We start from the raw sequence: 14,909 nt of genomic DNA, 5'->3' as shown, positions 1-14,909 counted from the left end.
ATGTAGCACAAATTCTCATCTGCAGGCGAAGAGATTTCAAAGGGTCACCAGACAGTGGTCTCAAACGGCTGAATCTCCCTCGTGTTTTGATGTGTGAACTGGCTCTTGGGGCTGGAATTTAATGTGGTCCTAAATTGAGGTAGTGGCATTTCAGAACCTGACACATTCCAAAAGTGATTTTAGAATAACACACAGTGTGAGATGGGGAGTGTTTCTTTTTGTTCCCCTCTTTGAACCTTCACAGATTTTTCTGTTACCAGTAGCTGAGAGGAGGTTTTAATTTTCTTTATACCCCACAGTCTGCCACCCTTGTTTGTGTAAGGAGAAAGCTTCCCTTTCCTCCTCCCCAGGTGAAATAGAGAGGCTTAGAGGCTGAAGCTGATTTTAAAATATTGAATATAAATAGAAGTTTATTATTTACAGAAAGGTTGTTAGATTGTTTTTCTTCAAGAGACTCACAAAGCTTAGATGGTTATGAGCAGTTCAAATCTTAGATGGTTACAGGTTCAGTACTTAGTTCTCAGATGTTATTCAATATTGGTTCTTGTAGGTTATCCGGGCTGTGTGACTGTGGTCTTGGTGTTTTCTTTCCTGACGCTTCGCCAGCAGTTGTGGCAGGCATCTTCAGAGGAGTAACACTGAAGGACAGTGTTACTCCTCTAAAGATGCCTGCCACAGCTGCTGGCGAAACGTCAGGAAAGAAAATACCAAGACCACGGTTACACAGCCCGGATAACCCACAAGAACCAATGAACTCTGACCGTGAAAGCCTTCGATAACGTTATTCAATATATTCATATACTCAATATACTTAATGTGGACTCAGACTACACTAGCACACAAAATACCAGCGAGTGGAGGTTCATCCACAACCTTTCCCACTCCTCAGACTTGCCCACCTCCTGTGGAAAACAAATCTTTCTCCCCCAAAACACTGAATCAGGAGTCTCCCTATTTCAGGAGCCCCCTCCCACCCAGTGACTGAAGAAAGGGTTTTCTCTCTCTACCCCAATCTTCCCCTTGTCACCACTCAGGTTTGGTTTATTCACGCTCGGTAGAATATGAACACACAGGTTCTTAGAGTCTCTCCACACAACCGCACAGTTCAGGAGCTCAGAGCCAAAAGCTCAAGAATTCTTCTCTCCCTCCAAAAAGAACCCTGTCAGCTCTCCAGATTCCACCCACTGCTTAGTGGCCATTGGGCTGACTGCTCCCAAGTCTCAGAGTTTAACCTGGTATCCATCACACACAGCCATAATATTTGGCCATAATCCCACCCCCCACCATCCCATGGAAAGAGATCAGCACTTGTCTCCTGTTTTACGCAGAATGCTTGGGGATACACGTGAATACCTCTGAACTCCCAGGTCAGGGGGCCTTTGTCTGTGCTTGAATGCACACCAACCTGGGTAGAGCTGGAATCATAGGCAGTGGCAAACACAGCCCTTGAGTTTTAATCTTTATTGAACATAAAAGTAACAGAAGGAAAATCAGGAAAATGCAAGTAGATTGAAAAAATAATATATAATAATATATAATACTAAATCTGAAGAATTACTAAGCTGTAAGGCCCGTGTGACACAAGCTTTGGCAGAACATGTAAAACTAAGTGACTCAGGTGATTCCTAGTAGAAGCTGTCCCAGATATGGTAAATGTGTCCTTCCACTGGCTATTCGCAATTTGGAACCCATCCTTGGGGTTTGTGATGATTATACAGTGTTCCCAGAGAGAAAGAGAGAGGGGGGGGGGTGAGTTGAAGAGTAAGGGTTGAGGCTTCTCTCTCTGAATGGCACTTTAGCTTTAAGTGGCAGAATAAGAAAGTCTTACAGCAGAGAGTAGTGTAGTGGTTAATAGCAGTGGACTCTAATTTGGAGAACTGGGTTTGATTCCCCACTCCTCGACATGAGCGGCAGACTTTAATCTGGTGAACCGGGTCGGTTTCCCCTCTCCTACACATGAAGCCAGTTGGGTGACCTTGGGCTAGTCATAGTTCTCTCTGAACTCTTTCAGCCCCACCTACCTCACAAGGTGTCTGTTGTGGGGAGAGGAAGGAAAGGTGATTGTAAGCCGTTTGATTCTCCTTAAAAGGTAGAGAAAGTCGGCATATAAAAACCAACTCTCCTTCATTGAAAGAGGGGCAGAGCTACTCCTAACACCTTGGAGAGTGACTCTCTCTTCTGAGTGACCTTCTAGCCACCCCTGCTGTGGGCTGCTGGCCCTGCAAGGCCTTACCTGCTCCAAAGCTACCAATTCCATTTGCAGCTTTGGCTCCTCTCCCGTTATTCTTCATCTGGAGATGAATCAGTCCATGTTTGATGTGCCTTGGAATGCTCAGACACAAGCAGGCTAAGCCACCAATTAGTTTATGGCTGACTTGGAGCTTAAACCCAAAGCTCCTGGTCCCAACACTTGGTTCACTAGAACACACTTACTTCAGAATTGCCACCAGGTTGATATCCATGCCTGGAGGTGGCTGAACCATGCATGATTGGGGGAGGGGGGAGAATGGGTGGCAGGCACAGTAACCTGGATATGGTTGGATCTGTGTCGGGCATCCAAGTGGCTGTGCTTGGGCTGGTCTTTCACAGCTGCTGCTTCCTCACCTGCGGGCTTGGTTCCTCCCTCTCGTAGCTCAAGTATGGGTTTCAGCTGGGTAGGAAAAGGGTGGCGCCGTTTGTCGGCCACCTTTCTGTCAATTTATTTTAGGCTGGAACAGTCATTTCCAGCTCAGTCCATTTCCCCACTTGAGGCCACTTTATTTATTTATTTATTTTATTTTTCATACTTATAGCCTGCCCTCAATTCCTGGCCAGGAATTTCTGCTGCCTGAGAGCTGGAACAACTAATTGCTTTTGCCCACTTTCTCCTCCGCCCCCGTGCTCTTTAAAAGCCAAAACCAATGACCTTGGTCAGCCAAACCGTTGGGAGAGGAATGAGAGGAGGGGTAGCCCTATGGGGCCTGTATGGGTTGCCTCATACAAGCTGCTCTATCTCCCAAGTGGGTACACAGAGATGGGGCATGAACTGGAGAAGGCTGGGGTGGAGGAAGCAGGTAGGTGAGTAGGACAGGAGGTTTCTGGCCTCCAAAATCTGTTGGCCTGAGGTGACTACCTCTGTTGGCGTCATGGTAGGGCCAGCCCTGGGAATAATGAATGTTTGCAATAAAAGGATACATGATTGCGAAATATTGTTTTTGTAGAAAGAGAAATTATCTGCCCAGCCCACTTTGAGAAGGCATACTTCATTGAATGATCTCAGCAGCACGCGGGAAGAACAGGAAGTTGAATTCCTTAAGCTGCAAGTTCTGGAGCAGCGGCGTGTCATTGATGACCTCTCCGTGGTAATACAGTTGTGTTTCTTGGGCACAGTCTTTGCCCTCTTTCCTTCATGAGCCGCAGCATCTGGTGAGCCACATACAGGATGGCTGCCATTTTGATGCCCTTGATTGCTCTTTTGGCTGAATGCTAGCCTGGCAGCGGTGGCTCATACCTCCTACTGCCAAAGAGATGGTGTTGGCTGTGGAATGCTTAACCCCCCCTCCCCATTTTGCTCAGAACAGGAGAGGGATTCTTTCACCCAGGAGCTTCAGGGGTGGGTGGAGCTGGGGAGGTGTCCTTGCTGCATTCACATGTGCAGCTTTCTCCTTTATGCACCTTTGTGGAGGGGCAGTGGCACAATGGTAGAGCATCTGCTTGGCATGCAGGAGGTCCCAGGTTCAATCCCCGGCATCTCCAGTTAAAGGGACTAGGCAAGTAGGTGATGTGAAAGACCCCTGCCTGAGACCCTGGAGAGCCTCTGCTGATCTGAGCAGACAGTACTGACATTGATGGACCGAGGCAGCTTCATGTGTTCATGTGTTCTAAAGTGCTGGCAGGGAGAGTTCATAGAATGGATTTTTGTAAAGGAGAAGGAAAAGTAATAATGTGATACAAAATGGAGGGGGCTTGTTAGGCTGCCTTTTGTATGTGGCTTTTTTTTAAGGTCTAAAGAGCTGCTTCAATATTTGTGTGTTACAGTGAGAAAGTACTCAAGCTTTTGCGAATTCTTTAGCATTACAAAAAAAAAAAAAACCCCATAACCTCTTAAAAATGCCACTGCATCATCAGGCAGTGAGGGGAATTATTAATTTGGTGTGCTAGGAGGGGCAGGGTGGATGATGGACAAAGGGCAGAACGTTGAGCCTTAGTGCTGAGAAAATTAAGTTTCCCTGTACAGGATGGACTGCTCTGAAGCCTCGTGTCTGCATCCTTTTTAATAGCTGAGTAACCACAGTCAAGTAGCTCATGGGCCAGCCGAGACCCATCCCCAGGGGGAATTCCAAATTCCTATTGCTTTCCCCACTTTTATATAGGATTTTTCTTTTAAAAATAAACCCCTTATACTTGGATTTCTGAAACAAATACCATCTCATTGATATGCTGGTATGTTTGTGAGAATGTTGAAGACCTGCCCAATCCCATCAGAATGAGCCCAAGAATGAGCCTGCCTGCTTTTCCGTCTTGGAGTGGGTTGGGCATGCTTTGTCCAGCCTGTTCCAGCCAGCCATGTGGCAGGGTCTGCCTGTCTCCGAGATCCCCTGAGCGCATGTGTGCATGGGGTATCGGACACCACCGCCCTCCCAGCATGAGCACACAGCGCTCTTGGGTGCTTTCTACTACCAACCTCATTAAGGAGTAGAGGTGAAAGGGACAAGAACTGAACAAAAGGAGAAACTAAAGGAACACAAGGAGTGAGCGACCAACTGGGGTGCAGATTGAGCTGCAGAAGGGAGAACAGGGAGATGGAGACCACGCTAGAAAGTTTACTTTTCCGAAATCAGTGAAAGGTTTCTTCTCCCTCCCCCCATACAGCAGGGTATAGCTTTAGATCCTTCACCCATGCAGTAATTCCGAAATTTTTGAGCAGATATTAAAATAAAGCTTCTCTTCATTTAGGAACGTGAACGATTGTTACGGTCTAAGAAACATAGAAGAAAAAGTTTGAAGCTTCCCAAAGTGAGTAACATTTTCTCCATCTTGACGAATGTTGGCTTTTCCATATTACAATACAATGATGTAAATGAGGAAAAGTAATTTTAGGCATCACAGTTAAAATATTTAACTGTTGGGCTGATTTCTTCCAAATTGATTGCTGCTGTTTTCAAATGTTCAGATGTTGTTGCAGTTGGGTTGCATTCTGCCACTTGGTGGCCTTGTGGGGGCGCTTTCCCATCACATTCTTCTTTGTACACTTAAATTGGTTAAAGAACAATCTTACAGCCAGTAATGAATGTGCTTTTTATTTTCCCCATTAAGGTTTATATTGTTTTTTATATAGGACAGTAGATATAACAACAAACCCCTGTAACTCTATCACTCCCCCTCCCTTCACCCTCTTCCCTAAAATAGCCCATCAGCAAAAAGAAAATATAGGAACACCAGAAGAGCCCTGCTGGATCAGACCAGTGAGGGTCCATCTAATGCAGCATCCTGTCACTCAGAAGCCAGCCAGTTCCTCTGGAGGTCCAACAACAAGGCATAGAGGCGGAGGCCTTCCCCTGATGCTTCCTCCTGGCACTGGGATTCAGAGGTTGACTGCCTCTGAACGTGGAGGTTCCATGCCTACTAGCTACTGATATACCTTTCCTCCATGAATCAGTCTAGTCCCCTTTTAAACCCATGTATGCCTGTGGCCATCACTACAACCCCTGGGAGCAAATTCTGCATTGTTATCACTTATTGTGCAAAAAATGATTTCCTTTGGTTCGTCCTGAATCCACTGCCCATCAACTTTATTAGATGCTCTTGTAGTATTTTGTGAGTCATTTCTTTCTAAACTGAAAAGTCCCAGACACTTCAGCCTTTCTGCATAGAGAAGGTGCTCCGACCCACTTAGATCAATTCCTTAGATCAGCCTCTGTACCAGAGGTCTGAAGAATGGCCAGTGTAACACCCTGTGACGAGGGGTGGGGGAAATCTCTCCCATGTCACCTACTTTGCTTTACCTCAGACAATAGAGACACCCAGAGGCTTTACTCAGTTCAAGAATAAAACAACAGAATTTTATTATATTTCACAGGGAAAGGTATGGGAGAACAAACTAGTATTAAGGAAAGGTACAGAGTTTCTATACATATAATGAGTTGTTCAACACATTCAGCACATGGTATTTTATTTAACTTAGGCTTCCAACACTTTAAGGTAGCTTAGTCCCATAACCTGCACACAGAGGTTCATGTGTATACTCTGGTGCCTAAAACTAGGAAATGTGGAGATTCTGCCTTCTTCTTTCCTTTATCTCTCTGTGGAATTACTTCCCAGCACTTACAGTTATTTTCACACAACCCTTGGGCCAGGCATACCTCCTTCCCCAGAGACTATTCCTCCCCTCAGTGACTACAGTAGGGACCTTTCTCCCCAACTCTTTCTTTCGTCACTCTTCCGGTTTTTGCCCCAGTCACACTAGGCACAACCTATCACACCGGAAGCCAGAGTCAAAGACTTCTCCTCTTCCAGCAGCTTAGAGTCTCTTCCCGTAAGCTCCAACCACTTACAGTCATTGACAGATATTAACCTATATGTCACACAACCATTTATTAAAAAGGTTCCAGGGGGGACCCAGGAAATTACAGGGCAGTTAGCTTTAACATTATTAAAGATTGAAGGGCAAGCCCTGCTGAGCAAACCCAACATGGTTTCTGTAAAGGTAGGCCCTGTCTCACTAACCTTTTAGAGTTTTTTTTTAAGTGTCAGTAAGCATGTGGACAGGAATGAGCCTGTGGACATTGTGTATTTTGATTTCCAAAAGGTTTTTGACAAAGTCCTCCACAAAAGACTGCTAAGCAAACTTCATAGTCATGGGATAAGAGGACGTCCTCTTATGGATTGAGAGCTGGCTGAAAAATAGGAAGCAGAGAGTAGGAATCAATGGTCAGTTCTCACAATGGAGGGATGTGAGCAGTGGGGTCCCTCAGGGATATGTGTTGGGACTGGTGCTTTTCAACCTGTTCATCAATGACCTGGACTTGGAGGGTGAACAACGAGGTGATCAAGTTTGCAGATGACACCAAATTACTTAGGGTGGTTAAAACAAAAACGGACTGTGAAGAGCTCCAAAAGGATCTCTTCAATCTGGAGGAATGGGGATTGAAATGGCTAATGAGATTCAGTGTGAGCAAGTGGAAAGTGATGCATATTGGGGCAAAAAATCCCAACTTCACATATACACTGATGGGATCTGTGCTGCCAATGACAGACCAAGAAAGGGATCTTGGGGTGGTAGTGGATAGCTCAATGAAGACGTCAACCCAGTGTGCATCTGCTGTGAAAAAGGCAAATTCCATTCTGGCCCTAATTAGACAAGGAATGCAGAATAAAACTGCTGCTATCATACTGCCCTTGTACAAATCTGTGGTGAGACCACACTTGGAATACTGTGTACAGTTGTGGTCACCACACCTAAAAAAGGATATTGCAGATATTGAGAAGGTGCAGAAAAGAGCAACCAAAATAATCAGGGGGCTAGAGCTGTAAAAACGCTTAGGGCAGTTTAGCTTGGAAAGAAGGCAGTTAAGGGGAGACATGATAGAGGTCTATAAAATTATGAGTGGTATGGAAAGAGTGGACAGGGAGAAGCTTTTCTCCCTCTCTCATAATACTAGAAGGCGGGGTCATCTGCTGAAGCTGGAGGGTGAGAGATTCAAAAGAGATAAAAGGAAGTATTTCTTCACACAATGCATAGTTAATTGTGAACTCCCTGCCCCAAAATGTGGTGATGGCTGCCAGCTTGGAAGGCTTTAAGAAGGGAGTGGACATGTTCATGGAGGAAAGGGGTATTCATGGCTACTAGTTAAAATGGATACTAGTCATGATGCATGCCTATTCTCTCCAGGATCAGAGGAGCAGGCCTATTATATTAGGTCCCGTGGAACACAGGCAGGATAATGCTGCTGCAATCGTCTTGTTTGTGGGCTTCCTAGAGGCACCTGGTTGGCCACTGTGAACAGACTGCTGGACTTGGACCTTGGTCTGATCCAGCAGGGCCTTTCTTATGTTCCCCTAATCATATTGGTTGACTTCTTCTGTACTTTTCCCAGCTGTGCAATGTTCTTTTTGAACTACGGTGGCCAGAACTGTACACAAGAAATTACGATAAAAGGAAAGAGAAGGAAAAAGAAAGAAACCTGCACACATAGGCATCTGAGAGTAGAGATTAAAAAAGAAAAAGAAAACAAAGCAAGAGTGAGAATGGGAGGAAGCAAATGTTGGGAGGAAGTGAAATGTTGATTACACAAATCAGATGGTATCCAGAGGAGGACAGAGACCAACACACTGGCTTGGAATACTGATAAGCTGCAACTTTTACAAGCACTTATACGGTTTGTAGGATCCCTAGCTTTGTAAGACACCCCCCCGCCAGGATATTAGAACCAGTCCAGCTATTGGCAGTTGACTAGGGACTTCAGTCCAGAAGCTGGTAGAGGCAAATAAATGGTCACAATCTCCAAGCAATACAGGGCGGGTGTGCAGCTTGTAACTCTTCCGCATTAATAGAATATTCTGGTTTCCTGAGTCCTTGCATCAACACCTGCAAGATGAGCCAGCCCCACCTGATTCCAAGAATGAGTTTTGGGAAAGGGGGGGGGTAACTGTTGGGAGTGCTGCTAGGAAGCTCTCCAAGCTGGTATTAGAAACCTGAAGAGCGCTCTTGAGAAAAGCTGGACTTTTTTGAACAGTTTTCCAAGAGAGCTTCTTAAAAAACCCACCCCCCTTGGTGTGGCATGAATTTTGTTCATTCCGAAAGGAAATTAGGGGAGACAGAGGTTGCCTTCCTGCGCATGCTTACCTGAGACAGAATTCTACCAAGTACAGTTGGACTTGATTTGAAATGGATTTGCGTCGGATCATGGTGCAGCCCGTCGGCACCCTTGATTTGTTCCATTCTCCCAGAATGCAATTCCCCACTGCCTTACTGTTTGAAGTAGGCTAGCCACAAGGGATTGGAGGCAGCATGAACACTGAAGGAGTCGGACCCTCATGAAGCTTCATGAAGCTTTCTCTGCTTGAGATCTTGAATTGGTTTCATCTCTTCTATTGATCACCTGATCAGCCCCTTCCTTGACTATCTAACTGTGTTCACTCTGTGATTCTACCATCTTTCAACAGTGTTGCGCCTGTCATCTGTAGAATATGACTGTGATAATAGGTTGGGTTTTCCTTATCTTGATGTAGGTAGGGCAAGTGAAGGCTACCAAGGGTTCAAGGCCATGAAGAGAGTTCCTGGGGTGGTTCTTGTTCTCAAACGAGGATGTGGACACCAGTTACTCAGCACCACCAAGGGATCTGCAGCAACACATGGAAATGAGGTTACCCATAGGTGGTTTTTTACCACTGGCTCACTTGCAGAAGAGCAGGATGAAAGCCGTTGTTTGGGGTGGGGGGGCAAAGGCAGTGCTGACGTTGAAAGGAGAAGGAGGCTTACAGGGCAGGGCGGAGGAGCTGGTGAGAGAGTCAGCTCAGACGCGCAAGTCAGAGGGCTTGTTCAAATGCCCACCTTGAGAGCCCAGAGGGGCAGTTGAACACTGCTGCCGATTCATCTGACAGTCAAGCTCAACAGCTGCGAATGTTCATAGTTGCCTTCAGTACAGCCATGCTTCCTAGTGACAATAGAGCTGATCTGAACGACTTTTTGTGCATAGTGGAAATGTGGCTTTGGATTGTGGTTTGGTGTATGCCAAGTTGCCAAATTAAGAGTTTGTTTGGAATTTGGCACTACTACAGATGGGAAATGTGGCAGCTCAGTTAAATAGTGGTTTGGAGGAGAGTTTCAAAAATATCACTCCTTTTGAAGTAAGGAATTTTCACCCCCAGGTCATGTTAGCAGGAAATCCTGGGGTGTATGTTGTTGTTTTGTTTTATGTGGGCTTGGCTTTTTCAGTTGAGTATCTGGCACATTTATGCTCCGCACACCTTGTGCAGGGCTACTGGTCTCTGCGCTGGATGGTGGCAGTTAAGCTGTGAGGCCTTGTCAGTAGGGGGAATGAGGTGGTTTCCATGGAAGTCTATGCAGTTGTTCCCTTGCTGGCACCAGGTAACTGTTGCTACCCTACCTTTCTTTAGGCACGCTTGTTGGGGTGTCATGGGAGAGGGGCACGCTGCTTCCAATTAGCTCGCAGCTCCAGGAGCAGCCCCCAGGGTGGAGAGGCTCCGTATACAGTGCAGCCGCGGAAGGCGTACGGTTGTGTGTGCTGACCGTTAATGTCGTATTTTGCTTTTGAGGCCCATTTTGCTTCCTACATCTCTAGATGTCTTGAGTCAGAATAATACTTGGCAGGTGTTTCAGGCTTGTGCATTCTGACAAGTGACATGGTTGAGAACTCTTCCTAAGGTTTCTGGCTGTAGGATAAATTCATAGAGCTCTTTGGAACCTGGCAAACTTCGGGGAGCTCCTTTCTCTTCCGTGAACAGAAGAGTTTCAACAGAGAAAGTGGTCAGCCTCTGCATCAATTAGAATGGAATACATCATTCTTGTCTTGTATTTCTCCTTTTTCGTCTGCCTGTGTGCTCTGGTGTGCTTATATTTTTCTGGCTGCCAAGAAATGACTTATAAGCATGAAGGTAAGAGCTCTTAGTTGTTGCTTCATATTCTTGTAATGTTCAGTTCTACTTCATGGATTGGTCTTTCATTCCAGCCATTGGTTAAGGGAATGTAAAAGAGAGATGGTTTTCTGTCCACTTGAGTTCCTAGATCTTGGTGTTCTTAAAGTAATAGTGAAAATGGCAACCTATTCTGAACTCTAAGTATCTAAAGAAGTGAGCTGTGGCTCACGAAAGCTCATACCCTATCAGAAAATATTTTTGTTAGTCTTTAAGGTGCTACTGGACTCTTGCCCTTTTCTACTATTCTGAACTCTGTTTGTTAATCCTCACAAATGATGTGGTCTGTTGCTGCAATACGTTCATCATAGGGTGAGATTGGTATAAGTGGTCTGCCCTTGTTTGGTTAGGGAAAATAAACCCTGATCAAAATGAACGGCAGAATCAAGTGATTAAAACAAACTTGAATGAGCTAAAATGAGTTAAAAATAGGGTAAAATAGTTTTTAAAAAGTTAAAAATAGAGTAACCAAAGTAAGTGGCCATAGATTAAATCTAGGGTGCTGATCAGCCTTTATTCAAATTAGTATTACAGAGTCGCGGAGCCACAGATATTTGGCAACTGCAAGTCTCTGGTAAGGAAGGTAAAGGAGATGGTAGACCCTAGATGGCAGCCCCTAGACTCATAGAATCATAGAGTTGGAAGGAACCTCCAGGGTCATCTAGCACAATGCAGGAAATTTAAACTACCTCCCCCCACACACACCCAGTGACCCCCTTCTCCATTCCCAGAAGGTGGCAAAAAACTCCTTAAGGTCCCTGTCCAATCTGGCCTGGAGGAAAATTGCTTCCTGACCCCCAAAGTAGCAATTGGCATTTCCCTGGGCATGTAAGAAAGGGCCACGAGAGCCAAACACTGACGCAACCCTTCCTGCCCTCCCTCTCGTGAACTGCCTAAGTTCACAGAATCAGCATTGCTGGCAGATGGCCATCTAGCCTCTGCTATGAAACCTCCAAAGAAGGACAGCCCACCACCTCCCGAGGAAGCCTGTTCTACCGAGGGACCACTCTGTCAGGAAGTTCTTCCTCAAGTTTAGCCGGAAACTCTTTTGATTTAATTTCAACCCCGTTGGTTCTGGTCTGACCTTCTGGGGCAACAGAAAACAACTCCGCACCCTCCTCTATATGACAGCCCTTCAAGTACTTGAAGATGGTTATCATATCACCTCTCTGTCGTCTCCTCTTCAGGTTAAACATACCCAGCTCCTTCAACCTTTCCTCATAGGACTTGGAGAAGAAACTAACAGAGGAGTAAGGAGAGATGCCCTCAGCTCTGTGTAGATACCTTTATGTATGGATTCTTTTAATTGTCACAGCTCTTCCATGAAAAATTATATAATGTAGGCTGTATGCTCTGAAGTTCTGTCCTTTTCATTTGTTTCCTTGTGTCCTTTTGGTGCTACTTGCGTTTCTAGGAGCTATTAGTCAGTATTGCCCCATCCGTGTGCAGAAGAGGCACAGAGTTGCCCCACATTCTTCTGCATTGCTGTAGCTCTTTCTGACTCCCAGAAAGATCATTCCTGGGGCTACAGGAGCCATGGCCCCAACAGCAGCTATTTAAATCTGTGGATCAGTGCCACGTTGACAGGAGGGCGATTTCTCAAAATTTGTAGAACCCCTTACAGAAAAATTCCCCAAAACTCAGAGCAGTTGTCTGAACATGTGCAGACAACTGTCTGCTGGGAGCCGCCTCCTCTGCCTGACATAGAGGTGGGCTTGGTGGAGATGTGTGGATGGTCAGGCGAGGAGGAGGGGGAGGCTCTGATGGCTTAATGACTCTCGGAAGAAAGGGGCCCGGGGAGGGATTATGTTGAATATCTAAGTAAATAATATGGAAAGCAACAGAATTCCTTTATAAGATGGTTTCCTCTTGTGACCAGAGTAAAATGTGCAGTTGCGACCCATGAAAAAGCAGAGCTGCTTCCTTTTTTGTTCGCAAAATCTAACAGGAAGCTGCTGCTAAACTCAACTCCCTGAATACTATATTGGAGTTCCCTCCAGGAAAACATTGGATGAAGGGAGGAAACATGTCCTGGGCTGTGGCTGGCAATTTGTACGTAGACCTTAGCCGCTCACTCCCCTTTTCAGGAGTCTTCAGGGATGCACAGAAGCGAGCGGCTGAGAGGCCTGAGAGGGTGTCTTTTACTGTTTACATTTGTGAAGAATTTAGAGTCCTTCTCAACTTGAGAAAACATTATGGGTGTGTGTGTGGGGTGTCTTTGTGGACAAGCATTTCGGGGACTTGGTTCACCCGCTCTTTATTTCTTAAAGACATAAACAAAAGGCATTTTGACATAGCCCTACCAATGTGCTTATTGGTAACAAAGAATATTGGCCTTTTTCCAGAGGCATGTTGTGGAGACATTTTTTGGATTTGATGAAGAATCCGTTGATTCAGAAACCTCATCGGTAACCTCCTATAACACAGATAAGACAGACAGGACTCCAGCTACGCCAGAAGAGGACTTGGAAGATGTAAGTGGACTGGGTTATGACTTGATATACAGAGTTTTTCTTTTCCTATTACTTTATGAGATTTTACATGAAACATCAAAATGAGCAATGAGCTCCATCTTTCAATAATAATCTCTCTCCTCCCTCTTTAGAGAAATGATTCCTCCCAATTTCCAGCAGATATAAACTCTGTTTATAGTATTTAGATGTCTGTGTAGACATTCATAATCCTTTCTCTCTCTTTTTTTTTTTGGGGGGGGGGTACAACTGCGCAATCTATTTCTCTATTATGTTTTCATTCTGCACTTCTTCCAAGGAGGTCAGGGAAAGTTGGACGTGGTTTCCCCTTCCTCTGTTTTATCCAAGAGTCCTATGAGTTACATCATGCGGAGAGGGGCATACAGTGTGACTGGCTCAAGATCACCCAATATGCTTCATGACTGATGAGGATTTAAACCTGGGTCTTCCAGATCGTTCTCTTGCCAATAGGCTGATTATTACATTTGGCATCACTGATGTATATTTTAAAGGAGAAAATGGGAAACTGAGGCAGAAAAGGAAAAAGGAGTAGGTAACCTCTCACTTCCCTGACATGGATGGCCCAGGCTAGCCTGATCTTGTCAGATCTTGGAAGCTAGGCAGGGGTCAGTCCTGGTTAGTACTTGGATGGGAGACCACCAAGGAAGTCCAGGGTCACTATGCAGAGGCAGGCAATAGCGAACCACCTCTGAACATCTATTGCCTTGAAAACCCCGCCAGGGGTCACTATAGGTTGGCTGCAACTTGATGGCACTTTACACACACAGCTTCCCTCTACGAGGAAAACGGAGACTGAGAAAGAGCAGGAGAGTTTTCCAGAGGTGGAGCGGGTATATCAATGAAAGCATTCTCAAAACAGGTTCCAGATTTTTTTACATGGCTGTAAAGCTTGTTTTCTAAGCAAGCCATTCCTTAGAAGCTAGATTTAATATTCCTGTCGCTCATGTTTGGATTTTCAGGGGTCCTTTCCTTTTCAAGCTTCTAGTACCAGATGGGTTTGCACAATAAGTGCAGTATGGTGGGGTTAGGCTTGCTGGCATCTAGCCATGAGGGGAATCCAACGGCTCATTTACCCACTTGACAGCCGGGGCAGCCTTCTCGTTAAGTACTGGAATGTGTGCTGCAAAGGATATCACTGGAATTTTATTGTTATAATTACTTCTGTAATTCTTCTTTTTCTTAAATTGATGATCATACTACAACATGAAATATATTTGCAACACCAAGCAGAGAACATTTTTAAACATTTATTTAAAGAACACACCGAGGGAAGAAGCCGACTTGCGATTCTGTCAGCTAACCAGAGAATATCAAGCGCTGCAGAGGGCATATGCGTTGCTGCAGGAGCAGGTCGGAGGGACTCTGGATGCAGAAAGAGAAGCCAGGGTAACTGTGGTTTTAAAGCAATATGATTCTGCTTTCACAGAGATCTGGCTCTCTAGATGACTGGGCATCAGGAGAGGTTCACTGTTTGACATGCTTAACAGCTGACCTGCTTAAATCTTCTGTTGTGTCTGTGATGGAATTCCACCTGAACTGATCAAATTCCACTGTGAAATAAATCTCCTTCAACTCTACTTATAAATGGGCCCTGTTAGTAGAAATACTTCAGACTTGATTTGGGATCGTGGACTGGGCCATTATGGACTCCGAAATGGAATCCAGAACAAGTGTATCTGGTGTGTCACAAAGCACAGGGGGTTGGTGGTATCATTACATCACACAACGTACTCTGAGCAGGTACTCTGGGCAGGTACTCTGAGGCCCAGCACAGCCTGGGGA

The 14,909-nt window shown here is 45.3% G+C and overlaps 2 protein-coding genes across 7 annotated transcripts in view; both read left to right on the top strand.

The window, feature by feature from the left end:
• Nucleotides 1-14,909, top strand: part of JAKMIP1 (janus kinase and microtubule interacting protein 1) — a 93,443-nt gene that overhangs the window by 26,658 nt on the left and 51,876 nt on the right. For 5 of the 6 annotated variants that reach the window (XM_056855992.1, XM_056855990.1, XM_056855991.1 and 2 more), the window contains exons 6-9: nucleotides 3,201-3,341; nucleotides 4,936-4,995; nucleotides 12,981-13,109; nucleotides 14,385-14,513. In XM_056855992.1, coding sequence (XP_056711970.1) covers nucleotides 3,201-3,341; nucleotides 4,936-4,995; nucleotides 12,981-13,109; nucleotides 14,385-14,513 — 459 coding nt within the window. The remainder of the gene's footprint in view (nucleotides 1-3,200; nucleotides 3,342-4,935; nucleotides 4,996-12,980; nucleotides 13,110-14,384; nucleotides 14,514-14,909) is intronic. The other variant, XM_056855993.1, reaches the window with a different exon arrangement.
• LOC130483079 (uncharacterized) lies at nucleotides 10,491-13,105 on the top strand. Its single transcript, XM_056855996.1, has 2 exons — nucleotides 10,491-10,596; nucleotides 12,981-13,105. Exons 1-2 carry the CDS (start codon nucleotides 10,491-10,493, stop codon nucleotides 13,010-13,012), a joined length of 138 nt encoding a protein of 45 aa, XP_056711974.1. The 3' UTR covers nucleotides 13,013-13,105.

The sequence above is a fragment of the Euleptes europaea genome, chromosome 9 (genome assembly GCF_029931775.1).
Source record: "Euleptes europaea isolate rEulEur1 chromosome 9, rEulEur1.hap1, whole genome shotgun sequence".
NCBI classification, from domain to species: Eukaryota; Metazoa; Chordata; class Lepidosauria; order Squamata; family Sphaerodactylidae; genus Euleptes; species Euleptes europaea.
This window is presented reverse-complemented; position numbering and strand designations above follow the sequence as displayed.